This window comes from Spermophilus citellus (genome assembly GCF_964194105.1).
Source record: "Spermophilus citellus genome assembly, chromosome: 7".
In the NCBI taxonomy this organism is placed as follows: domain Eukaryota; kingdom Metazoa; phylum Chordata; class Mammalia; order Rodentia; family Sciuridae; genus Spermophilus; species Spermophilus citellus.
In genome coordinates, this window is record NC_138188.1 from 65,434,294 (window position 1) to 65,460,932 (window position 26,639).

A 26,639-nucleotide genomic window follows, 5' to 3' on the forward strand; every position below is an offset into this window, starting at 1 on the left:
ACTGAGCCTGACTCTGAGGGGGCGGGGCCCGGGAATCTGCATTTTAGTAGCTTCCCAGGTAGTTCAGATGCTCAGTCAAGTTCGAGAACGGAACTCTCTTCCCAGCCTTCCTATTTTCTGATTCACTTCTTGACTTCCTCCGGGTTCTGGCGAATTCTCCAGTTCCCACAACAACAACAGGAGAGGAGGGAAGAGAAGCCGCCACCAAGTTCCTCAGGCCCTTGGGGTAGCCGACCTCCCTCTCTCCCGGCGCCCGCCGGCTGGTTACATAACGGACCGCGGGACGCGTTCTCGCGAGATTTCCACCGCCCCCCTCCTCGCTCCACGTCAGAAGGAACCGGGCGGAGCGGCCAACATGGCGGAACGCAGGCGACACAAGAAGCGGATCCAGGTAGCAAAGCCCAGTCCAGGGGTAGGGGGCTTCAGCGCGCTCGGAAGTAGAGGAAGCGGGGAAGACCTCCTGAAAAGGCGCGCGAGGGAGAGGAGGGGTGGGGTTCCGCCGCAAGGCAGCCCGCTTCAGGCTGTGTCGTTGCGAGGGGCCTGTAGTGGGGCGGTGTTGGCTACCGCGGAGACGGAGGTGGTGGTGGAGCAGCAGGGGAAGGAAGGAGGCGCCGCTCTGGGAATCCGGCCACGGAGACGCGGCTGAGGGCCTCGGGTTCCTGTGGCGGCGCCGGCCCAAGCCTGCGCTGGCAGGTCAGCCTTCTCCGGAGCTCGGACAGGGACCCACCCCGCCCCGGGGCCCCTCCTCCGTTCCCTTCACCCATCGACTCTCGCCTTAGCTATCCCGAAATTAAGGCCACGGTAATTGGGGTAGAAGGAGGCGGAGGGCTGACCTAAAGCAGAGGTTCTTTGTGCGCGTAGACGGTAAGAGGAGGAAGGACCTGGACCTGGTCAAATGTCCCAGGGGCGCAGGTTGTGATCCCCTAATCCAGATGTTCAGTTGCGTTTACGTTTTTCCTCAATATTTTAACCTCATAGTTCCACTTGAAGCTTACTGGCTTTCTTCCAGGCGACACGTTGTAAACAAACACAACCTTGCTGGTGCTGCAATGAGCTGGTGGCACCCAGAAACCTTTCACATGCCAGTTTGTCATCCTCATAACCTACATAACATCCCTCCCTCATTCCACATGCATATCATCTGTGCATTTCTTCCCAGCAATTTTCCCCCTGTTGTTCTTTGTCAAGAGGATTAAATATGTTGAGCATCTTGGACTCAAGATGTTTATTAGTCTCAGCAGTTCATATGCTGAGAAATCAAAAGCATCATAAATTGATAGCATGTAGTAAAGTTGTCAGTTATACTAATCTCCAATTGTTACACTTACTGTTTTCTGTTCCTCGAATAGAGTGACTTTCCTATTTATATTCTCTGCACTTTTGTTTATCAGCTTTTTGGCCCTCTTACAGGTGTTTTGAGCAAGTTAAAGTTTAAATTAAAAATTTTTAAAGTGGTCTTTCAAGTACTCTGAAAAAAGATAATGATCTAGTTAAAGTTTGCAGTTTGGCAAAAAAAAAAAAAAGTAATTGTGAACAGGGTACCAAAGGGAATTAAAAGAGGCAAATTCCAAGTTCAGACAGGTCTGAAGACAAGGGCTTAAGATCGGTAGAAGTTTCTATTCATACTATTCCTGATCTTTTGAAATTTAGTGTTACTGATTTATATGGACAACATTTTACCAAAATTTTATTGGAAGTTGTCAGATTTGTACTTACTGTACTCCTTATACTTTACAACACAAATTTTGTGCCCATGAATACCCACTGTTTGTAAGCTGTATTTACAAACCATTCAAAGAGTTTTGAATTCATACTCTAAAAGAAATAAGCCAATCCCAAAGAAACAAAGGCTGAATGTTTTCTCTGATATGGGATGCTAATTCACAATGGGGGGGGGGGCGCTAGGGAAGAATAGAAGTACTTTGGATTAGACAGAGGAGAAGTGGATATGGGGGGTGGAAGGATAGTAGAATGAATAAGACATCATTACCCTATGTGCATATATGATTTCATGGTGTAACTACATAACATATAACCAGAATAATGAGAAGTTATGCTTCATTTATGTATGATGTGTCAAAATGCATTCTATTATCATGTGTAATTAATTAGAACAAATTTTTAAAAATATATACACACACACACACACACACTATTTTACAGTTTAAACTGCACCTTAATATTGTCAGGAAGGGTATATAATTCACTTTTTGAATAGTTGCTGATAAAAAGGTAGGTGAATATAGTATAGTACTACAGAGGTAGTGGCCCAGAAATTTAGTGTTTGCCACTGTGCCTCTTTGTACTGAAGCTCCACCAATTTTTAGAGTAATTTTGAGCAAGTTAGTTTTTAACCTCAATTTTCTGCATATGTAAGGGATTTTTTTACCTTTTAAAAAGTTGTTTTAAACCTTAGATTATATTATACAGTTGCTGTGAAAACAGTAGGTAAATCAAGTACTTACTAAGTTATAAATGTTACAAAAAGTGCTTGGTGCACAACCTCTTCCTTCTTATCCTCCCCTAGGACAAAGAACTTAGGTTGGATTATTATTTTGGTTTTTGTTAAACACTTTTCAATGTGGTGAAGATTGATTAACAGCTATCTATTCAGTAAATAAACATTAGATTGTGAGTTACAGAAAGTGTATCTACTTACTTTCTATTGTTTATTTCAGGATCTGATTGTTAAAAATTAGTTCTGCATACTGCAAAATGAAAATACGTTATTTTCTCATCACAGTTTTTAAAATAACTGTGTAGAATATTTGTGGAAGATCTTGGAGTGGTACTTTTATGTCATTAAAATTCTGACAAATTTATAAAAATACACTGTCCTAGTCAACTCCCCCTTTTTTTTCCTTACCAGAGAGTTAGAAACTCTATGCTATTGATATCACGTGAGATAAAAAGATCAAATTAATGACAAAGTTCAGAGTTTGTTAAAGAAAAGATTCTTTTGTAGGACTTAAAAGCAGAGTATTCTACAATAACACCTGTTTCCTGTTATTTGATGTTTCATGATTATTCATTTCTAGAAAAGATTTTATGTTAAGTAGATTCAGTAACCTTGAATTATAATTTGTAATTTGGGGGAGGATGTTTGGTATAAACAATAAAATAAGCTCAGGGTTTAAAAAAAAAGTAGTAGCTAATTCATTTGCTTTTTCTAGTGCAGCATAATTTCAGATTCTTGTGTCCCATCAAAGTTGGAAGCAAGAAGACTATTGTCACATTTCCTTCTAGGACTGAAAGTACTCATCACTGAAAACCTGAAGTGAGCCACATATTCATTGACATGATGAACAAATTTTAATGATGGAGATTCTCAAATAAGAGTGATATCAATCCAAATTAATGAAAAATTTGAATAGAGTTTTAAGTTATTTAAGAAATGCAATTATGTATGTTTTTAAAGAAATACAGTAACTTCGTGCAGATTTAACAGTGCTGCTTACTAGAAGCATTGATTTAGAATCCTGTTGTCATGAAATTTAAGAGTTGAAAATAGTCTAATAAAATTTTTTTTGAACCTTCTTCACCAATTAGTCTGATATAAAAACAGATGATGGGCCTAGAGTGTACTGCCTGCCCTCATTTTACAGATAAACTGATGTCCAGTGAGGTTATGTGACATAACCAGGATTGCTCATCAAGAAAGTAAAACTAGTTTTAGACAGATCTTCTAATTCCCGATTGAATATTCTTTCTACCTCACCATTGATAAAAGTAAGTTATTCAGAAATACTTAAATCCTGATTCTTTATATATCAAATTGTACAACAAAAAGACTTAATATGACTTGTCCCAGCTAAAGGGAATCATCTCATCCAGTATTCTGCATGTGTGTATATCTTGTTGAGTTTTGGGACATTTAAATGGCTTACTTGTTCTAGAACTTTTATAACCTCCATCAGTTATTTTTGTTGTACTTAGCTGTCTTCCTTGCACTAAACCCCTGACATATCATAAGCTATGCTTAATTTCAGGAAAGGAAAGAAAATAGCAACTTTTGGACCATAGAGCCAGACTACAGGTCTTACTTCTCAGGACCTTCTGAAGAAAAGAGAAGGAACCCAGGAAGATAGTCCTAAGTCTGAAATCTCCCCACACAGGTTTAATGGAGGGTTTTGCAGTTACCTAACAAACCTGTTGTTACAGAGAGAATACAATAGAAGTGAATTGGAGGTGTTACAGAAGGATACTAATACAGTCAATATACAAAGCTGTGTGACTTTGAGCAAATGATTTACCTTAGGTCCCTTCCAGCTTTCAGATTTTATTCTGTTAACCTATTGTTGGCATTTTCACAAGTATTTTATACTGTCTTTTTTGTGTCTTTGTGTACAAATTTACAGTTTGTAAACTTGAGCCTTTTTCTTTTTTGCTCAGTTGAGTATTGACAGATCAAGTAAGGCATTCTATTGGATATAGTTTTTAAATTCTTCTGTAACAGAAATTCTGTAAGATAAAACCCATGTTTACCTACTCTGGATCTAATTTTTTTTCCTCAAAAATGTTAAAAGTGTTTGGCTAAAATAATGTAATTGGTAATCTATGTCATTGAAGTATTTGTTGATGTGTTCTAAAGTAAAAATAGTTTTTGTTAAACCATCTTTTTTTTTTTTAAAGAGAGAGAGAATTTTTCAATATTTATTTTTTTTAGTTTTCGGTGCTGAGGATCGAAACCGGGCCGCACGCATGCCAGGCGAGCGCGCTACCGTTTGAGCCACATCCCCAGCCTGTTAAACAGTTTTATAAGAGTGTTTTAACCAAACTTTAAATTTAAAAGTGGTTTACAGCAATTAGCACATTGGTATTTGGGTGCAAAGAAAGGCAATCTAGCTAAACTTGTTGGATCTTAATGTCCTCATTCTAACACATTCTAATTTTTTGTCTAAAAATTTCTCTCCTTTTGTTTCAGAGTTGATGGGCTGGTTTCCTTTTCATTAGTGGGTGCTAATTTCCTAAAAGGCCTTTATTTCTTTTTATAAACCTTGAAATGTTAATATTTTGTTCATATCAAAAGGGAACACAGGGAAGATACTATAGTTCAATGTATAAACAAGAAGCAAGTTAGACTATTTTATACCCTCTTTAGGCTGCAGCTGGGAAACAGAATAAAGCCATCATATAGGATCCCCTGTATGACCAACTTCTCATAGTCAAAGCCCCAGGAGATAACAAATTGTATTGTTTTCATAAAGGCAATCCATATTGTAATACAGATAACAATTATAAGTTACTGATACTTTAAGAAAGTATCAATGGACAAGTAATTCTGTGTCTAGTTAGGAGAGATTATCTATATCCTATATTTTCTAAATCTCTTCTGGTCATTGTTTCTTAGTAGTATCTTTCCAGGGAGGGTATGCAGTTGTGGAAAAGTTGGCTAACTTGAATTTAATTGTTAAATGAGATTTAAAAATTTTGTGTATACATTATATACAAAATTCCCTATTGCGTAATAGAATCAACTTTTCATCTTTTTATGTATCCTGATATTTAACCCAATTTTACATGTACTACTTTCATTACCTCTCAGAAGATTAATACATTTATCTGTAATCAGTAAGTGTTTTAATTGACTTAGTATGAATATTGACATACCATGTCAGAGTGACATTATTGTTCTCCAGAATTACCTTCCTCCCAGTTTCCTTTCTGTTATTGAAAAACTATCATTTCTGTTGACCTACATACCTTTAACTAACCTTTTCATTCATTCTTTATAATTGAATCCTATTTATTCTATGTTTGTAATGTTTCAGATATCTACATTTTTTCCCCCTGTTCTTGGTCTGGCATCACATCACATTTACTTGAATATTGTAGTAGTCTTTTAACTAGTTTCCGTGTTTTATGAGTTTTTTGTTGTTGTTGTTTTCAAATTCATCCCACAGAACCACCAAAGTAATATTTAAAACATTTTTCTAATTCTCTTATATTCAAAAATTACTAGTGGTCTTTCTGCTGCTTACAGAATAAAATAAAAATTACTTATTACTTATACATATTAATCTCTCAGAGCTTCATAACTGGTCTCTCCTGGAGTCCACCATGTTTATACTTCTCATTCAGTTTACCCCAAACTCATTCATCTTTCAAAATTCAGTGCCTTCTTTCAAGAAATCCTTTTTAACTGTTCCTATCCACATTTATCTCACTTTTACTTTGTGTACATCTAAAATATATTTCTTCCACTCCTTTTGGAAAATAGCAGTTGCTTCTTTTGATGGTTATGTGCCAAAGTGAAGGTGTCATGCCTTACAAATGTGTTTGGTATTAACAGTAGCATCTGAAGATCATAGGATAAGCAGTCAAGAAGTACATATTTGAATGGTTTTTCCTCCCACAATTTTTAATGTCAGTAACAAGTTATCAATTAGATATATCTTCATATTGACAACAGATGTATTAGATGAGGGGAAAATGAGTATAGTCGTGATTATAAAATAGAATTGGTTTCTGTAAGGCATTAATATATCATTATTTTCAACTATTATGTAATTTTTTCAGCTGTATGAATATATATTTACTAATAGATGAAGCTCATGTTTATTACACATGTATATTATACAATTAAATACTGTCATTTAACATGTGATGTCAACATATATTAACATAAAATGGTTTTAAAAATTCTAATAAGGAATTTCACCTTTTATTATGTCAGGAAATGTATATTATAGCTAAGACTCAAATCATGAACCATGTAGATGTTAGTGAACTTTTTGAGTGTTAAAATATTGAATTTGCAATTTTTCATGAGTATTTTGTTTTTATAGTAGTCTTCATTCCAGTTGAGTCGTTTGAGCTTTTAATTTTTATTGCTACAAATAACTCACAGCTGATAGTGGCAAAGTATATAATAGAAAATTTAGAGAGAGATATGGAAGAAAACAGGGAAGAATTAAAGCTTTTTCAAAACTACTTTGTGAGTGTGCTTCCATTAACCAGATGTTCAAATGACATGGTAATATCTGTTTTCTGCAGTTCTAATTTTTGCCTTATCTTTATTAAGGAAAAGAAGAAGGCAAGATAGGAAAGGAGTCCCAGACAATACCTGGTATCTGTAACTAAAGAGGAAAGGGGAGGGAATGAGTACCAATTGTCAGCATCTTAGGAGTTCTTAAGGCTACTTCTTGGAGGCAGCTATCCTTGGTTACTTTGAGAACTGTCCCAATCAGCTATACATATTATTCAGGGTACATACTTTGGTTGTAGCTATTTTACACTTAATTCATTATACTTTGACATTTGGACAGTCACTATTGGCAACATCTTATCTTTTAAATTATTGTTTTGTGACTATTAAAAAGATGAACTGGTACAAAGTAGTTACCATACTGGAAAAACAACTCAAATGCCAAAAAGCAGAGTTGAGGCCAAAAAGCAGACAGGTCTGGCCCTTGTCTATTTGTATTTGAAAAAATATATAGTTTAAAAATCTCTATTTTTCTCTTTTTTTGTGCATTACCAAGCTCCAGAGAATGCCTGAAGCAAGGGCTGTAGTTCATTTGAAAAGATTTACAGAACATATCTGTAAATTATTCTTCAGTGCATAAATTTCTCAAGTAAATGATTACATTAAATTAATATTCTTACGTTGCAGGAAGTTGGTGAACCATCTAAAGAAGAGAAGGCTGTAGCCAAGTATCTTCGATTCAACTGTCCAACAAAATCCACCAATATGATGGGTCACCGTGTTGATTATTTTATTGGTAGGATTATAAAACCATATTAGTGCACATATCATATGAAGTTACCTAAATTTGGATTTTGTAGAAGTTTTAGAAGTACTTGCCAAGTGTGTTTATTGAAAGTTGGTGATTAATATATGACAATTGATTATCCTATTCTTTTTAATTGCATTTGTTGGGAATTTTAAAAATAGGATTTACTTTTAGTATTCTGAAGTATTAACTTTTGATAGTATGTGTACTTGGAACTAACTAGGAGCTTTGGTTCTTCATATTATCCATACAACCTTGTTATAAACTCTTGTAGTGTATAATAGGGCCCATAGCTTATAAATAGTGGTTGTGTTGCCTTTTTTATCAATTAAAATTGAGTTGCCATTATAGAGAAGAAATTCTGTATCTTCTCTTTCTTTAGTAATATTAATGATTTTGATATTCAGAGTTTTTTAAAAATAGACATACTGATCACTTTAAATCTAACATTTAGCTATTTCTACTGACAGTAGTTGATTGTTTACAGAGTTATTCTTCAGTGGGTTACAGTAAAATTTGATGAGAATTTTTATTACTGTGTGGAGAAAGAGGAAGGTGTTTGAGTTTGTTTATCCTGTATTTGATAAGAGTGATAGTTGCATACAAGTATTTTGCAAATTTTTGTCATAAACATTTCCCTATTAATTTACCTTGTTTTAAATAGTATTTCTGAGAGCCATTTATTTCACAACATTACTTTAAAAGATGCTTATCAATATATTTCATATATTGAGGTTTTAAGGAACTGTTATGATGGTCATATTATACTTAATTTTACATTGTGCTAGGTTTTATTTTCTGTGTCAGAATGTTGAAATTTGCCTTATGAAATATTGTTTATGTAGACATAAGTTCCAATGAATACTAAATTTAAAATAATAAATTTCTTCTTTAGCTTCAAAAGCAGTGGATTGCCTTTTGGATTCCAAGTGGGCAAAGGCCAAGAAAGGAGAGGAAGCTTTATTTACAACAAGGGAGTCTGTGGTTGATTACTGCAACAGGTAGTATTGTTTCTTAGCACAACAAAATTTATTTCTTTGTATAACAAAATAATTTTTAAGTTTCACCATAGCTCTTTACTTATTTTTTATCATCAACGGTAGCTCTTTTACTCTATTGCCAGGCCTGCTAAACTAAAGGGTCAGCAATATATCATATGCCAAAGTCTATAGTGAACAAGCTCTTTCTCTTTTAGAGCAAATGGTTGGGAGTGTTTTTCTAAAACTTTTGCAGAGATTCCTATATCCTTGTTATCCTTGGTTTTTTAGTGTCTGTGCCCAGAACCATAAGCCAAATACCCTTCCCTGTTTTTAATGATTACTAATGTAGTATTCCTTGAAAATCAAGGCAGCTACATCTACCTTTCCTGTCTTTGAGAATTCAGGATGCAGTACAATTTGGTAACATAGACATATTTTTCACATTACATATTTTTTCTTTGCAGACACTCCATGGATTTACTTATTAATACTTACTAAGTATATTCAATAGTAGATATTGACCGAATTTTGTTTTCATGACACTGATATTTATAATCTGAGAATTGGAGATTTTAGATTATTTTTCATGTTCGTAGGGAGGGATACATAGCATTTCCCCACATAATCTTCACAGCACATTAATGTGTATTCACAAATATTCCATGCATCCTAATCTTGCACCAAAGATTAATAATAAATGATTTCTAAATGACACCGGCACAATTTTTAAAAAAAAGAAAAAGAAAAAAGCTGTATATAATGGTTCCATCCCACTTTTTTGCAAAAAAAAAAAAAAAAAAAAAAAGCTGAGATATGGTATTAATATTGGGTTTACTAACACTTAAGATATTAGCCATCTGAGAATCCTCTTAAAACCCACTGTTTCACAGCCTGATTTCTTAAGCTGTTGTATTATATAAATCAAATATTTATCTCTTTTTTTTGTTGTTTTTTATTTTTATTTTTTGGCACCAGGGATTGAATCCAAGGGCACTTTACCACTGAGCCACATTCCCAGCCTTTTTTTTTTTTTAGTTAGAGACAGGGTCTCACTGAGTTGCTTACGGCCTCACTAAGTTACTCAGTCTGGCTTTGAACTCAGAGTCCTCCTACCTCAGCATCCTGATCCACTGGGATCAAATATTCCTTAAAATTCTTAGTTGTCAAAGACGAGAGATCACTAATAGGCGTTTCAGAAACAGTACGTTTCATTCTTGGGTGGGGATACTCTAACAGTGGTGCAGCTGATAATACTTGTTCCTTACAGCAATTTGTCTAATAAGAATTAGCTCCAAAATACAAACTCCCTGCCCACTTCAAAATAATTTTTTTTAACATATGGTGTAAAAATTATAAATGCAGCAACTGAGGCATGAAGAATTTAAGAACCTTGCCCAAGGTCACAAAGCTGGTAAGATTTAAGGTTCTAAATACAGTATTCTGGCTTCAAAGTCCATGCTCTCAACCACTGCACTATGACTATCTCCTCCAACGAGATGATGGTTCTTTTAAGGGAGCAAAGATTACAATTGAGTCACTTGCCAATACTAATTTTTTTGGATATTAAATCTCTGAGACTATTTCTCTGAGGAGAGCAGCCAGTATGGCCCATATCTATTTGGGCTTGTAGGAGCTATGGAACAATTTTAAAAACTTTTAGAAGCTCCAAAGACCTAGGTTCAGAGAATGTCATAGAGGTGGTCTCACTTTTCATTTTATATGTTATTTCCATTTATGTTGTGTCTGTCCTTTTTTCATTAAAATAAAGGAGAGAAGCCATTTCTAATATAACTATTGAGGATTGGATGGCCAGTCCTTATGGGTTCCTACTCAGCCATAGAGAAAACCACAGTAAGATTCTTGTCCAGTTTCACCTGAAATGTGAGGAAAGACACAAAACAGGAAAATGTGGGATAATTTAAAAAAAAAAAAAAATCTTTTCTAGTACAATCTGTACATTTTGTGGCCTACTGCACACGTGAACTCTTCAAACTAGCAAACTAGTTCAAACTAGGTGTCAATGAAATTTTGCATCACTGACCTGCAGTCTAGTAATGTCCTCCTCACTCTTGTACAAGTGAATCACACTCTTTCTCTCTTCTGGTCTTTCTGTGATCCTAACCTGCCACTTTCCTTCAGTAGTTCTCTTTCCTCTATCCAATCTGCCTGTCAATATTACAAACACATCTCTCAAGTCCTACTTCTACCATGTAGTATTCCCCAGGTCCTCCAGTTCATATTAACTTTTGTTTCTAAAGTTATACTGACTTATCAAGTTAGTATCATCCAGTTTGGCCCTTAACCATTTTAGAATTCTAGTATATGTGTTAGTGTTTTAATCTCTTGCATCTAAATCTGAAAACAGTTGTAGGATCGTTTCTCCATTGCACTTGGCACAATGGGACATGTAATTAAAATTCACCATTAATACATAGGTGAAAGTACCTAATACATGCCAGGCGTTAAATAAATATTTGTTAAATCTGAAAAAAAAATGCTTAAGAAGTGAGAAAAAATACAGAAGTAATTTTAAAACTTTTTACAAGCTGCTTTTAAACCATTTATTTACTCAACCATGTATTTATCTCATATCTATTGTAAAGCAAGCCCTGGAATACAATTACTGTGACTTGCTTCCTATCTCAGAAAACAGAATTATAATCTGTTGGGAAAGATTTATAATTAATAACAATAGCTGATGAAACTGTCAAGAATGATTTCACAGAGAAAATGCTTTAATCAAAATTTGAAACATAAATAGGCAGTTACCCAACAAAAAAGAGAAAAGGGGTATTTATTCCAAGGAGAGGGCATAGGATATATTAAGATAAGAAAGTATAAGTAGTTCTGTGAAAAATATCAAGACAGATATTTCTTTGGGCTCATGATTTGTTCTGTATCTCATATGTAAAGCCAAATAAGTAGAGGCTTTGATTTTATTACAAAAGTTAAATAATGTTAATCTCACACTTTTAGGCATAGAATGAATTGAAATAGACATCCTCTAAAGACCCATAAATGAATAAGTCAGTGATTGTACTTAGTACAAAATGGACTAGTGTTATATGATCTTTGAAACCAAATGTGTATGTATCCCATAACTAGTAATTGCAGTTGAAGATTTTGCCATAGCAATAATGATAACATTTATTGACTCTATGTATACCAGACACTGTGTTCAACAGTTACAAGTTCTCAATCCTAAAAACCCCTATGAGATAGGTATGTCATTTTAGAAATCAAGTGAAGTTAAGTTACTTACCTAATGTCATTTAGCTAGTCAGGTGGTAAAGATGATATTTGAACCTAACTCAATGTGAAATTATTTTCAACATGATTTGATTGGAAGTTAATAATCCACTTTTCTTTCATGGGTGGGGATAACCTTGCAGGAAGAGTGAAAAGTGACAGAAGAAGCGGACGGTCCTACTTGTCCTATGCCCTTCTGTATCTGCTCATCGGGGAAAAGGTTTTTTCCCTCTTACTAAAGTTCAATGGTTTATTTCTTAAATTACTTATTTTTTTATTAAGAGTTTTTTCCACTGATATAAATTTCAGAAACTGAAGATAAAGAAAATGATACAGAAGAAAACCTAAATTATTGATAATGTTGTTTTATAGTTAACCACATTACCATTTGAGAATATACATTTAAATTATCTATATGTGTATACATGTACTCAATATGTGGACATTTATTATGTGGACATCTGAAATATGTACTATAATATAAAATGCTGGTTTTTTAAATTAACATTACATGAAAAAGATTTCATTTTCGTATTAAATGATGATAAATGTTTCTTCTAGGAAATCACATAAAGGCACAAACAGAATTGGAATATATGTTCATTATAAATTTGTCAAGACATTCTGAAGTAAAAAATATAAATTACCCCTTTATATTCAAACACCCCACTACTATTATGTCCTACTTACTGTTTATAAGTAGCTAATCATTAATTCTCTTTTCAAATTTTATTTACATGTATATGTATACATATACATATATATGCATAGCAGTTATTAATGGTAACATTTACAAAATTATATGCTAAATAGATTTTCTGAACAAATAGAATAGGCAGATGAGGAAACCTAAAAGTAAACTTTATGGTAATGATTATGGATTGGACCTAATGTGCTACAAATGGAAGCCCAGCCAGGCAGATGAAATATAACTGCTCCAGTGGGCATAACACAGTGACCAGAAAGAAGTGGTCATCTGGACAGGAAGATCATCTATATCAAATGACATGATGTTCTAGAGCAGGCACCTGTGAGGTGTAAATAGAAAGGTAGATTAGCGGGTAGAGAGAGTACTAGTGAGACCTTGCTTCTAGATTGTGTTGTGGTAGTTGTACATTATCAAGGCAGAAGTGAAGAAAAAGATAAGGAACTTAGAAGCTTGAACATAAGATTTGAAAAAGTTGCTTATAAATGATAAAAAGAAGGGTAACCCAGTTTCTTGGTAGGATTATAAGGTTAGAAAGGAACTGTCAACCGCAAAGTTGATTTAAATTGGGATCAGCTGAGCTTCTAAACTTATCATAAAAATGAATAAAAGATCTCATGAAGAGTTTACTGTTAGTGAAAGAGCAAACAGTTGTAGCAAATTATATAGTAAGAAGACAGATGCTAAGGATAGGATAACAGGAAACAGAAGAGAGGATGGGGTGGGCTTGTGGTTTATACACGGTCAACTAAGGTTAAGGGAAAACTTGAAAAAAACCTTAAGGCAGTAAAACAAAAAGACATGTTTATTTAGGGAGAAAACATTCCAGATGAAAGGATCAGCCAGTGTAAAGGTCCAGAGGTGAGAATGTAAAAAAAAAATAATAACTACTAAAAAGAAGAAAGAACAGTGTGTATAGAGAGAAGTTAACAAAAGCAAGAATACATAATATTTTGCCAAATATATTTTTCAAATTGATCTTGTGATAGTCCTTATCAGAGTCCAGAAATCTCATCTTACTGTATTTAATTATTCATTACTTAATTGAAAATATCTCATCATAATGCCAGCTTGAATAGTGAAGTCCATGGAGAAAAAAAAGACACCCAGAAAAATGGTGAAGAGATATGAATAGAATTAATCAAATCATGGACACACTTTTTTCCTTTTCTTTTGCTGTACTAAGGACTAAACTGGGAGTCAGGGGGAGGGTTACTCTACCACTGAACTATATTATTCTCAGCCCTTTTTATTTTTTATTTTGAGAGAGCATCTCACTAAGTTGCCCAGGCTGGGCTTGAACTTTTCAATCCTTGTGCCTTAGCCTTCCAAGTTGCTGGGATTACAGGTGTGCACCACCATACTTGGCATGACACACTTTTAATCTGTTAACATTTTTACACTATTTTCCTCTTTATCATTTCTGGCATTGAGACTTAACATTAAATGAGGCTAGTCTTGCTCTTAAAGGACCTAGAGATAAATTTTATATCAGTAATTACAAACCTATAATCTCTCTTATACCTAAATTAAATAGTTAAAAGTGAAAATTATATTGAATATCATTGAGTTTTGACAACTTTCATATAATCTAATTGACCTATAAAAGGTTTTTTGACTGTTGGTGTAGTTCAGTATATTTCCATGGGCTTACTAGTTGTAATTTATGGGTTGCCAATTTATGTCTTTCTTTGCTCATTTTATTTGGGTCCTGATCTTTTTTGCTTTTTAGTCTATGTCTGTATAATAGATTGGGAATATAATGTTATACTTTTTTTCCCCTAAGGCTTTTAAAGAAGCAGTTTTTCCACCGGGCTCTAAAAGTAATGAAAATGAAGTATGATAAAGACATAAAAAAAGAAAAAGATAAAGGAAAAGCTGAAAGTGGAAAAGAAGAGGACAAAAAGAATAAGAAAGAAAATATAAAGGAAGAAAAGACAAAAAAGGAAAAAGAGAAAAAAAAAGATGGTGAAAAGGAAGAATCCAAAAAAGTAAATTAAACTAAAATTAAGTAAAAATGATGTGTATTTGATCTATTGGGGTATAAGCATATTTAAAATATCAGCACCCATTTGAGATGATTATATTGGGATTATTTATAAATATCATAGTTAAGAATTTTTTGTGTTAAAAGTGAAAAAATTTTTGACTATATGAATGTTATATTGCTTTTCCTTGATAATAAGTGTTATTTCTATTATTCACCTGTGGTTTTCATAGGAGGAAACTCCAGGAACTCCCAAAAAGAAGGAAACGAAGAAAAAATTCAAACTTGAGCCACATGATGATCAAGTTTTTCTGGATGGAAATGAGGTAAGAGTATATGGCCTGTGCTTAGAAATCCAGTTTTTCATGGAAATTTTTAGTAAAATTTTTGATGCCTTTATGAAGAAAAGAAATAATTAGATAAATCTAATCATGCACCTAAGTATATAAAAGCTATTTAGAATCAGTTTCTCTGAATTTAGATATATTAAAAAAAAATTCATGTGAATAAGAGGAAACCTAAAGAAATAATGGCTTAATTCAAAATAGTTGCTTATTTCTTTCTCATTAGTGTAATCTAGAGAGATAGGGCAGCTCCATAGTGGACCTAAGTTCCTTTGTTTTCACCTTTGAAGATTGCCTCATGGTCCAAAATGATTGCCAACCTGGATATCTATATCCAGAAGAGGAAAAGAGTGAAAAACCATGCTTCTTTTTAAGAAGGCCTCTTAAGGACACTATCCAAGAAGCTGGCAATTTCATTTCTGCTTGAATTCCACTGACTATAATCTAGTCACATGGTTATACTTACCTGAAATAAAGTCTTAGATATGCACTTTTTATGCTGAATGATCATTTGCCCAGCTAAAATTGCAATTTTCATTATTATCGAAGAAAAAAAGAACAGAGTAGTTAATGGGGGACATCGACTGATCTCTGTCTCTTATACACATCACTTGAGGGACCTAAAATTTTCAACATTATTTGATGCTTTGCTCAAGGAGCTACCTTTTATTCTATCTTATAATTGTAAATTTGTGTGGTGGCAACCTTCCAGGAAGATTACATTGGTTAATGTAGTTACTTAACCGATACAAAAACATTAGTTAGGGGCTGGGGATGTGGCTGAAGCGGTAGCGCGCTCGCCTGGCATGCGTGCGGCCCGGGTTCGATCCTCAGCACCACATACCAACAAAGATGTTGTGTCCACTGAGAACTAAAAAAAAATTTAAAAAATATTAAAAATTCTCCCTCCCTCTCTCTCTCTCTCTCTCTCCCTCTCCTCTCTCCTCTCTCACTCTCTCTTTAAAAAAAAAAAAAAAAGAAAGAAAAAAAAAACATTAGTTATATATAATGGGCTATTGTGAATTTCAGGGCTTATTCTTTCTTACTAAAACATTAAGTAGTGTATATAAAATACTGGCTTCTAGGGCTATGTGTTTGAAATTTTGGGGAAGCTTTTTTAAAAATATGTGTTCTGAGGGCTGGGGTTGTGGCTCAGTGATAGAGTGCTTGCCTAGCATGCACAAGGCACTGGGTTCGATCCTCAGCACCACATAAATGTAAAATGAAGATATTGTGTCCGCCTAAACTGAGAAATAAATATTTTTTAAAAAAACGTGTTCTGTCTAGGCTTTTGGCAAACATATTTGCATGAGAATCTTAAATTTCTTAAACGGAAGGTGGGGGGGCCATGGGTATGCATCTGCATACACATATCTTATGGTAATTTTAATGGTTAAGAACCTTGGTTGATGTCTACCATGTGAGAGGCCCTGGGTTTAATACAGTGTACAAAAAAAAAAAAAGACAAAAGTTTGGTTAAGAACCCTTGTAATAGAAGTGCACTAGTACCATCAGTTAAGCATTGAGCATTAGCTATATGCCAGCTATTTTTATAGGTGCTGGGAATAGCATGGTAAGTACAATGAAATTCTCTACACAGAAGCACTTAGCAGTCTATCAAACACAGAAGCATTTAAACCTGTTACTTTGTTGAATGGTAAGCATTAATGGTGTAAGATTAACAATTAGGAATTGTTATTCAAAAACTAATTAGAAAGGACAAGTAGGGTTTAAAGACCCTGGACACAGCTGAGCCTTCAAGGCTGACAGGCAGATTGCCAAGTGAACCAAAAAGAATTTATGTCTGTTAGGGAAGGAAGCAAGCTGAGCAAAAGCATGGGTGCTTGCCATCCTGAAAAGACTAGATTTTATTCTTAGAAACCACCATGTATTCCACAATTTTTAAAGGTAGGAAATGTCTTTTTTTCTTAATATATTTATTTAGAATGGTAAGTAGCAGAAGTAATGTCTATGGACTTATTTCCAGGGAGATTGTAAAGAATAAAGTAGGGATTGAAGTAGAACCCCAGGTGTTAGAAATAGAAGAACCAAGTTGGAAGGACAGAAAGAGTTCTGGTCAAATAGGAAATGAAAGACTTCTGTTATTTATAGAAATTAAGAAATAAAACTAAGAGTTATGGATGATGATTGAACATATCTCCAATCTGAATGATGTTCTGTTGTATAAAATTGCCTGCTAAAAGTACATCAAGCTTGAAAACAGCGGTTCTCTACATGTGGGCATAAAAACCCTCCTTGAAGGAGTGAACAGTGAAATTATTGCAGGGAGTCACTGAAAATTTATGTTCTCCAAGCATGATAGTGATTCTTTGTTGTCAGTAGGAGAGAAAAAGATGTAGTTTAGAGCTGTTGGATCTTAGTAAAGCCTGGCTGGAATCTTAACTATGTTCTTAGCCCAAACAGATCCATTATTACATAGGAACAAAAGGATTGATAATTGCTGATCCTTATTTTGAATAAACAGTGATTTGCACACATAAACAAATTATCAAATGCATGGAAGTATGTACAAAACAAGCAGCATTCTTATGATCATTTTCTAACTGAATGAATGCCAAAGGAACCATTATTATTGAAGGGAAAGTCTTTGGAATTTTTCTTAGAAAGTAAGCCTCATATATTAAGATGTTGGTGACTGCCTTAGAGGTCCTTAAATGTAGAAATAAACTTTATGGTGGATGCAGTGGTGCACACAAAAGACCTACTTTCCATTGTGACCTTAGAACTTGTAAGCACTAAGTTTTCTTGGTTCTTTTAGGTTTATGTGTGGATCTATGACCCAGTTCACATTAAAACATTTGTCATGGGATTAATTCTTGGTAAGTAGCAGGATGTAAGTAGCATTAAAGTATAATCTAAAATTTAGGAAACAAATGCAGAACCACAAAGGAAATTATTTCTAAATATAAAAGTTATCATTTCAAAGTGAGTACTTTAAATAAAGTCAGAAGATAAATGGTAAACTAAGGAAAATACTTGCAATACATTAAAATGAAGATCTTTAAGGGATTAACAACTTGGTAGAAAAATGGTAAGGTAGTGCACAGATAAAGCATTACAATAACCAATCATGGATGATACTTAATCACGCTCAAATACAAAATAAAGCAACAGTGATTAAAGGAATTATAGAGTTTGACAATGAAGGTCTTAGTTAGAAGGTCTCTCCAATAATTGACAGGTATATCCATTGTTTTAATTTTAGAGGGAGGTCAGTTTGGCATATCTTTCAAATTTTAAATGCATATAGTCTAACCCTTCAATTATACTTGTAGGAATTTATCCAATTTTATGCGTGTAGTTGCACAAGCATATGCATTTACGTGTTGCGTATTTTAATCCAAATTCTTCAGACTATATTTAAGAGCATAATCTAGCATATAATCTTTGAAATGTTAAATGCCTATATCTTTTGGCCTAATAATTCCATTTAAAGGAATTCACTCTGTTAAACACAGTTGCACAGATGTATATGTACAAGGATATTTGCACTGATATCTATTAGAGGTTCAAACTGAACAGAATTCAAGTTCTTTAATAGGAAAAGGGTAAAATAAATTACAGTATAGTAGAATACCATGTATCTTTTAAAGAATTAGTATGCACTGATTGAAAGATATCTAGAATAGCCAGGTGTGATGACATGCACCTATAATCCCAGGATCTTGGGAGGCTGAGACGGGAGGATCGCCAGTTCAAAGCCAGGCTCAGCAACTTGGTGAGGCTTTAAGCAACTCAAGGAGAGTTTTTATTTAAATAAAAATATAAAAAAGGGCTAGAGGTGTGGCTCAGTAGTTAAGTACCCCCGGATTCAATCCCCAGTATCCAAAAAAAAAGAAAGATATCTGGAGTATATCTAATTTTAAAAGAAATTGCAGAAGAATAATATTTAATTCAGAAATGGAGTAGAACAAGAATTAAATGAAGATGTAGTCTTCACTATACCTTCTGATTTGTTTTTTTAAATATGAGTATATTTCTCTAAGTTCAGGGTAGGAGTGGGTAGGGAAGAATGATATAACAAATAGAAAAATAGATATTAATTAAAATAATATTGGTGAATATGATATCATAGGACCTCATTCAAAACAACTCTTATGATAAGAGTAGAAACTGTTAAATCCAAATAGCTAATAGCTATTGATTACTACTAATATAGTAGTCACTTTGCTAAATATTTTACAGACAGTATATCATCTCATCCTTACAACATCATCTAAGAAGTTAGAACAGCACTGATTAACTCTAAAGTAACTTAGCCTGAAAAGGATTAAGTAACTTGCTGTGTGTTACTTAGCTTATAAATGATAGAGCTAGAATTTGAATACTGTTCTAAAGACCTACTAATACTGGAGATACTTATATACAGTACGCCTGATTTTAAAAAGGCAGTCTGTAGCAGAATCAGCTGATGAGCTTCTTGAGTCTGTGAATATCAGAGCTCCACCCCAGAATCACAATCTCTATGATAGGGTCTTTAGAATTTAATTTTTTTTTTTTTTTTTTTTTTGGTTTGTTGGGGTGTTATTTTTTGTTCTTAGCTTTTCCCCCAAAGAATATGTTCTCTATTGTTACAACCAAGTCATTTAAATTTTTATTCTAGAAGTTATCTATGTAACTTTGTCATTTCTTGTTCTAGTGATTGCAGTTATAGCAGCCACACTCTTCCCTCTTTGGCCAGCAGAAATGAGAGTAGGTGTTTATTACCTCAGTGTGGGCGCAGGCTGTTTTGTAGCCAGCATTCTTCTACTTGCTGTTGGTAAGTATTACTAGTAGTAAAACTAACCTCAGTAAGGTAGGTATTGAGCAGTTGGAAATATAATCTGGAACATTAGTAAAACTTAATAGCAAACTTAACATAGGTATGTCAAGAGTTACATGATTCTACTCTCTGGGTTAAATCCCAAAACGTGGCTCAGACTTGATTAGTTTGGGTCTAATCTGAAGAAAGGATTACTGGATTTTTTTAATTTTTAATTTTTTGATTAATATTACATTTGATTGACAAATCATGATTATACCATGAGGTACAATGTGGTATTTTAATGATTAAATCAAGCTGATTAACATATATATCACTTTGCTTACCTTATCATTCTTTATGGTGAAACATTTTAAGTTTATCCTTTTAGTTATGTTGAAATAAATAATATATTATTATATTTTAATCTGAAAAGGGTTTGCTTTAAAGATTAACTACAGCAAGAATTTATTATTTTTGCAGTGATTTATTATTCAGTAAAACACTTTGATATTTCAACAAGGCCAATGCAGCTTATATTAAATATTTAAATTCTGTGCTTTTTATTCAATAAAGCATTATAGAATTCTGCTATGGCCAGGCTATATATGGTAAGATTAGGTTTTATTTGTTCTAAACAAATGATTTGCCACTTTGGGGGAAATTGGTAATTTCTACTCAGGTACCAAAATAAATTTTAGATACATCGAGAAATTAAATGTTTTAAACATCAAACAGGAAAACATAAATAAATTGGTGTCTTCTGTAGCCAAGAAGATGATCAAAAGGGCTAATAGATTTAGATCACATAAAAATTTAAAAACCCTTTTCACATCAAAAAGACAAAATTAAGAACAGGCAATAAACTGACAAGGCAGACAAAAAATCAAAGATTCCCATCTACTCTTTTTTTTTAATCAGATACAACATTTTTTATACCTTTATTTATTCATTTTTATGTGGTGCTGAGGATCTAACCCAGTGCCTCGCACATTGCTAGGCAAGCACTCCACGACTGAACCACAACCCCAGCCCACCATCTAATCTTATCAGTTAATAAAAGGACCTGAATATTAGGGAATAGAGAACATGAACATTCTTTCATCCTTTGAAAAAGAGAATAAAAAAAATAAATGATTAATAAATTTTCATCACTAGTAAATAGTATAATAAGATAATGAGGTATTTTTTTGCTTGTTTAATTGGGACGCTTTCTTCTTTTTAACATTAACATTTTTAACATTAATACTCAAAACACCAGGGAAGGTATGATAGTTATGATTTTCATTTTCTTACTTAAACTTGTATTTTTCTACAAGGGGCATGTTATTTAATCTGGAGGGGGGGGAGCAACAAATGTTACTTTTAATCCTAGTCTTTGAAGATTTTTCCTTGTAGACTGAGCAGTTTTTACTTTGGGAAAGGTAAATGAATTTTTCTCAGCTTACCTAAAGTGGTTTACATTGAATTCCTTGATCTAACTGGAGTGTATGCTATTATATGATATGAATTTCTGATTATTTTTCCCAAATGACAAATCAGCTTTTCCACCAAGCCCTAAAAGTACTTCTTTATAGAAGAAAAAATAACACCCACATTATTTACCTAATATCTGTTGTTAAGAGGACAGAATTGGACCAAGATTATCTTAACTGGGTGCATGTAAGAGTCTATAAAAAAAAGTTTTCATTTTTATAAAGCATTACTACTATAGCTAAGCAGTTTCCCTTTGCACATCCCTTCATCCTGGTCATCAAGATGTCCTGGGTTGGTACCCATGAACCCAGAAGCTCATCCTGTATCTTTCTTTAATTTTTTTTTAATATTTATTTTTTAGTCAGACACATATCTTTATTTATTTTTTATGTGGTGCTGAGGATCAAACCCAGGGCCTTGCATGTGCTAGGCAAGCGGTCTACTGCTGAGCCACAACCCCAGCCCCTCTCTCTTTAATTTGGCATGATTATATGCCTCCTTTTTTCCTCTGTGATGTGCTTGAGTGAGGCCTTCTCCACACACCTTTCATTTTTCTTTCCTCTTATTCACCTTGAGAAAATCCACTGCTGCTTTTGCAGGTAACACACAATTGTAGACCAAGAAATAATATCTAAGCCTATGAAGTAGGTAACTAGAGTAAGTTGGTGTGGATTTAAATATGGAGCAGATAGCCTTGCAAATTCAGGTAGGAAACAAACCCAACATGTTGATTCTGTTAGAAAATGCAGCTCTAAATCTTTTCGAATAGTATTGATCTGTAGTCATTTATAAAATGGATATTACTTTGATATTCTATGAAGTATTATATATTGTTTTCAATTATATTTGTTGTTACTTTGAATATGCTTTGTAAATTCACCGTTTGAAATAAGACTTTGGGCATTTTTCTAATATTTGTCACTGTTGGTATAGAAATGGTATTACAGTACATGTCACAGTTTTTCTGTGATTCTTCCCTTTGCTCCTGGTAATCTAATGCCATATGGAGAAAAAACTAAAGCATGTTAGAATTCTGCCATGCCCAGTTGTGCCATTTCTATATTGAATTTTCTTAGGTTTTGATACAAGATTTCATATTATGAATCATCTGTCTTATAAACCTATAAATCCTATCGTAGTATCATAATTGTGTTTGGAGAAAAAATGTTCAGCCTTCTTAAAAGTTATTCATTTTCTCTCTAATCCATAATGGAACTTGTTCTTGTCATAATTTCAAACATTTACTTTTTCTGTTTGGACCACCAAAGATTCTAACAACATTCTTTTTGCGTATTTATATTCTTGTGAAAATAAAATACTACTTTATAAATAAAGTAGTTTATTTTTAAATGCTACTCTAAAAAATCAAGGCATAGCTATAACTGTTTTTTATTTTTCCAAAACAAAATAATGGAAGAAGCATTGACAAGCTTTTTTGAGGCTTTATATGAAACAGTGATATATAGTCATGAAGGAAAAAAAAAAGTATCAATTGATTAGCCTATAGCATTTATATAATCATTATGGTCTTTATAAAAGAAAAATCACTGAGCCATACATAACTGGTAAATTAATAGAAGACTACATGAAGTATTAGAGTTTGTAAAATTTCATTATCTCAGTTTTGTCATAATATATTGTTCTAAAAGAGTAATGTCATAAAACATACATAAACTCCCTTGCTTTCATTAGTATTATATTGTTTCTTACTATTGAGAGAATTGGTCCTTAAATAAGCAAAAATTATATAACTTACCTAATTAGTAAAACAAATAGATTAGAAGATAGATGCTAGGATTCTTTTTCCAGGGTTGACCTATCCTTGATTTTTTAGAGTAGCATTTAGGCCATGTAAGTGCATGCCTACTATACCTTGTGCAATCCTCAAAAATGTTTTCATTTATTTTAAAATCAGAAATAGCCCAGTGGTAGATTGTGTATATGTATGATTGTATATATTAGTAGACTGCAGTATTATGTTTGCATTTGTACCATTACATATGTAAAATATAATTTTAGTTTATTTTTTATAAAGGAAGCTCCCTACAAAGGCAAAAGTACCTAGGATTTAAAAAAGTCATAATGCAGCCCTGCTTTTTCCTTTATAAAGCCTTTTTTCTTAGGATATACTTCATTTCTTACTCACATTTTTTTCATTACTTACACAGTGGTCTCATGAATGCTTAAACTTCCAATTGACTGCTGTTTTTTAGAGTATAACATCACAAATTACATAAATCATAAGTGTATGTCCATGGAACAATACCCAGATGAAAAAAATAAAAGTAATTCTTTGGGAGTGGCATTTCAGCATTGTGCACTTAAGTTCAGAGCAGAATGTTCTGCCATGAGAATGTTTTGATAGATGCTAAACTAGTCAGGATTTAAAAACTCATATTAAGGTGCATGAAATGTGCAAATAAAACTAAATGTTTTCCCAGCGTTTTATTAACATATATTCCCTGCTCCCTGATTCAGTGTTTGAATTATTCAAAGAAATTTTTCTCCCCACAGCTCGTTGCATTTTGTTTCTCATCATCTGGCTCATAACTGGAGGAAGGCACCACTTTTGGTTCTTGCCAAATCTGACTGCTGATGTGGGCTTCATTGACTCCTTCAGGCCTCTATACACACATGAATACAAAGGACCAAAAGCAGACTTAAAGAAAGATGAGAAATCTGAAACCAAAAAACAGCAGAAGTCCGACAGTGAGGAAAAGTCAGACAGTGAGAAAAAGGAAGATGAGGAGGGAAAAGTAGGACCAGGAAATCATGGAACAGAAGGCTCAGGTGGAGAACGGCATTCAGACACAGACAGTGACAGAAGAGAAGATGACCGATCCCAACACAGTAGTGGAAATGGGAATGATTTTGAAATGATTACAAAAGAGGAACTGGAACAGCAAACAGATGGGGATTGTGAAGAAGAGGAGGAAGAAGACAATGATGGAGAGATACCTAAATCTTCACATGAAAAATCATAATTCGACTAATTTGGGGACTGAATAAGGGCAAGAGGTTGGATTTTCTATGTTGGCTGATCATCATAATGTACACTTCTTATTTGTAGCATTCTTTATATCCCATTTACTGAAATGTATTTGACATCCAAGCAGTTATTCAGTTCATTTTATAGACTATTGGTACTACTATTGGTACAGTCTAAAGCCGTTAATAAGTTTATCCATTTGATAATTTTACAGTAAGTAGGTCTCATTCATTTTGATAGTTATCAAAGATGCATTTTCCACAATGACATTTAGATTAAGGGCATTTTTGATAGTTGTATGGCTTTTTACTGTTAGACTAATCAAAATAACTTTAGAAGGAATAAAGAAATTGCAACGTTTCAAATTATGCAGAGTTATGTAGCCATTTCACAGTTTCTTTAGAATGAAATGCGTAACACTTTGTTCTTGATAGTTTGCTTTTGTTTTTCATCATAAAATTATACCAGGAAATTTCTTAAGATTCTGTTAGCAGGGTTCAAAAGCATTTCATGGAAACAAGCCAACTAATAACAATGCAGCAGCACTTCTAGTTTAGCTGCAAATTCTCCTTTTCCAACTTAGGAAATCCAAACTGATTTGTACGTTTGATTCAGAGAAAGATGGTCATCTCCAGTAGAGAACATGAACAGCATTGGTTGGAAGGTGATGGCTCTCCTACCTTCTTCCCCATCTCCTTGTAACGTAAAGCGTATTCTGTATATAATTTACGAATAAAACATTTTATTTTAATTGTTACTTATTATTTAGACATTTCTCAACACTTAAATTTGTAAAATTAAGACCATGTAAGGGTATGTTTTTAGAGAAGTGAAAGTTTCGATAACCCACAGAACACCTGTGATCTTTCTACAGCAGCTTCAGTTTTGTGCCAACATTCCATGTATTTGAATATGAGTAAAAACTGATCCTTATTAAATATAAGAGCAGACTTAAAAGTAGCTGTTTGTAAGCCTTAATGTTCATTTTGATTTATTTTAAAACTTTACATTCAGAAATGGGGTACTGTATTACCAGACCAGGAGGCCCTGCTGTGAAAGATAATTTACTGTTCTAAAATATCAATTTAAAATAAAGGCTATAAAAGAAAACATAGAGAACCATTGGACTCTAATTGCTTCAAACTAGTTTTGTAATTTGGTTTTATGTTTCAAATCATAGAAGAGCCTTGTTTACTTATGAGCATAATCATTCCTTGGAGTTATACTCTCAAAGTGATAGTGAATATTAAATTATTTTCCTTCTGTCACAGAGCAGTTTGCTTTGTTATTGAAATAAGTGGAGTAGGTCTTTAATTTTTTTAGGTTGTTTCCCATCCAAGTGTTTGACTAAAGATGTTAAATTCTTATAATTATGAAAAAATACTTTTTCTGTATATTGAAACATCCTATCAAACATGGCTTGATTGCTTCCCTGTAAGTGGCTAGAAGTGTGGCTCTTCCATGTTAATGCAATACTGTCAAGGCTGCAATCATTTCAAATTTTCTCTTAGCAAATGTTTGTTGATTTTAGTGCCTGGGTATTTCCCCCTCACATTTGCAGATCTCTTTTGCTTTATTTCCACAATTAAGGATATATAAAATTTGAGCTTCTTAATCACCAGTAACACTAATATCTATTATGGGGTATTGAAAATGATACCAAAAGTGTTTCTCAGAAATAAAATTAATTTTGTTAACAATTACTACAATGGGAATACCCGAGCACTCACTGTTTAAAGTTCTTTCTAATACATGTATTGTGTCTAGTCCTCAAAGACATGTGGAGCATGGCAGACAGGAAAGTCAGCTTTTTATTGTGTGTGGATTCTTACAGAATGTTAGTACAAGGTTTTTAAATATTGGTGATTCTGAGGGGAATTGCATTCTTAAATGGTTAGAAAGTGAGTTTGAAATTTCAGCTTAGTTTCTATTGTACTCCTCAAGGTTGTATACTTTAAACAAACATAAAACTCAAAGGCTGCATATGTTACAATGCTCAGAATAGATGACTGTCTTTGTTAGCTAACTTTAAATATCCTCCAGAGCATGGAGAATTGTTTACAGTAGTCAATAGAATTGATGATTAAAATAAAAGGGGGCAGGGGAAATCTTCAGATTTGCTATGCCACTGTTAAGTATAAGCACAAAACTTTCAGATACTGTAGGATTTAGTGTGGAATGGTTATAAACTGGCCTAACTAAACAGAATTGAATTAACAGGACTAAGTCCAGATGGTAAGAATAATGCATATGTGAATGTTCTTAAAGTTACTATATTAAATAGGGTGCTTTTCCTTTTCCCTTCCACTGAATTCTTTAATTTCCAAATATAAGGCCTAGACAATGTTAATTGAATAATTTAGATGAACAATATTCAGAAAGTAATAAATTTTAATATATCGCATTGAAA

At 33.5% G+C, this 26,639-nt stretch overlaps 1 protein-coding gene across 1 annotated transcript; it reads left to right on the plus strand.

Moving 5' to 3' along the window:
- Nucleotides 1-235: 235 nt before the first annotated feature.
- On the plus strand, nucleotides 236-26,639 carry SEC62 (SEC62 homolog, preprotein translocation factor). The gene is made up of 8 exons (XM_081302327.1): nucleotides 236-391; nucleotides 7,616-7,724; nucleotides 8,632-8,737; nucleotides 14,458-14,662; nucleotides 14,892-14,984; nucleotides 17,782-17,842; nucleotides 19,663-19,782; nucleotides 23,755-26,639. Exons 1-8 carry the CDS (start codon nucleotides 356-358, stop codon nucleotides 24,222-24,224), a joined length of 1,200 nt encoding a protein of 399 aa, XP_081158453.1. The 5' UTR covers nucleotides 236-355; the 3' UTR covers nucleotides 24,225-26,639.

Bases quoted from the DNA above. Each gene is read 5' to 3' on its own strand.
- SEC62 (XM_081302327.1), top strand. From the start codon at position 356: ATGGCGGAACGCAGGCGACACAAGAAGCGGATCCAG. The intron at 392-7,615 runs GTAGCAAAGCCC...CTTACGTTGCAG, and splicing joins GACACAAGAAGCGGATCCAG to GAAGTTGGTGAACCATCTAA. The intron at 14,663-14,891 runs GTAAATTAAACT...TGGTTTTCATAG, and splicing joins AAAAGGAAGAATCCAAAAAA to GAGGAAACTCCAGGAACTCC.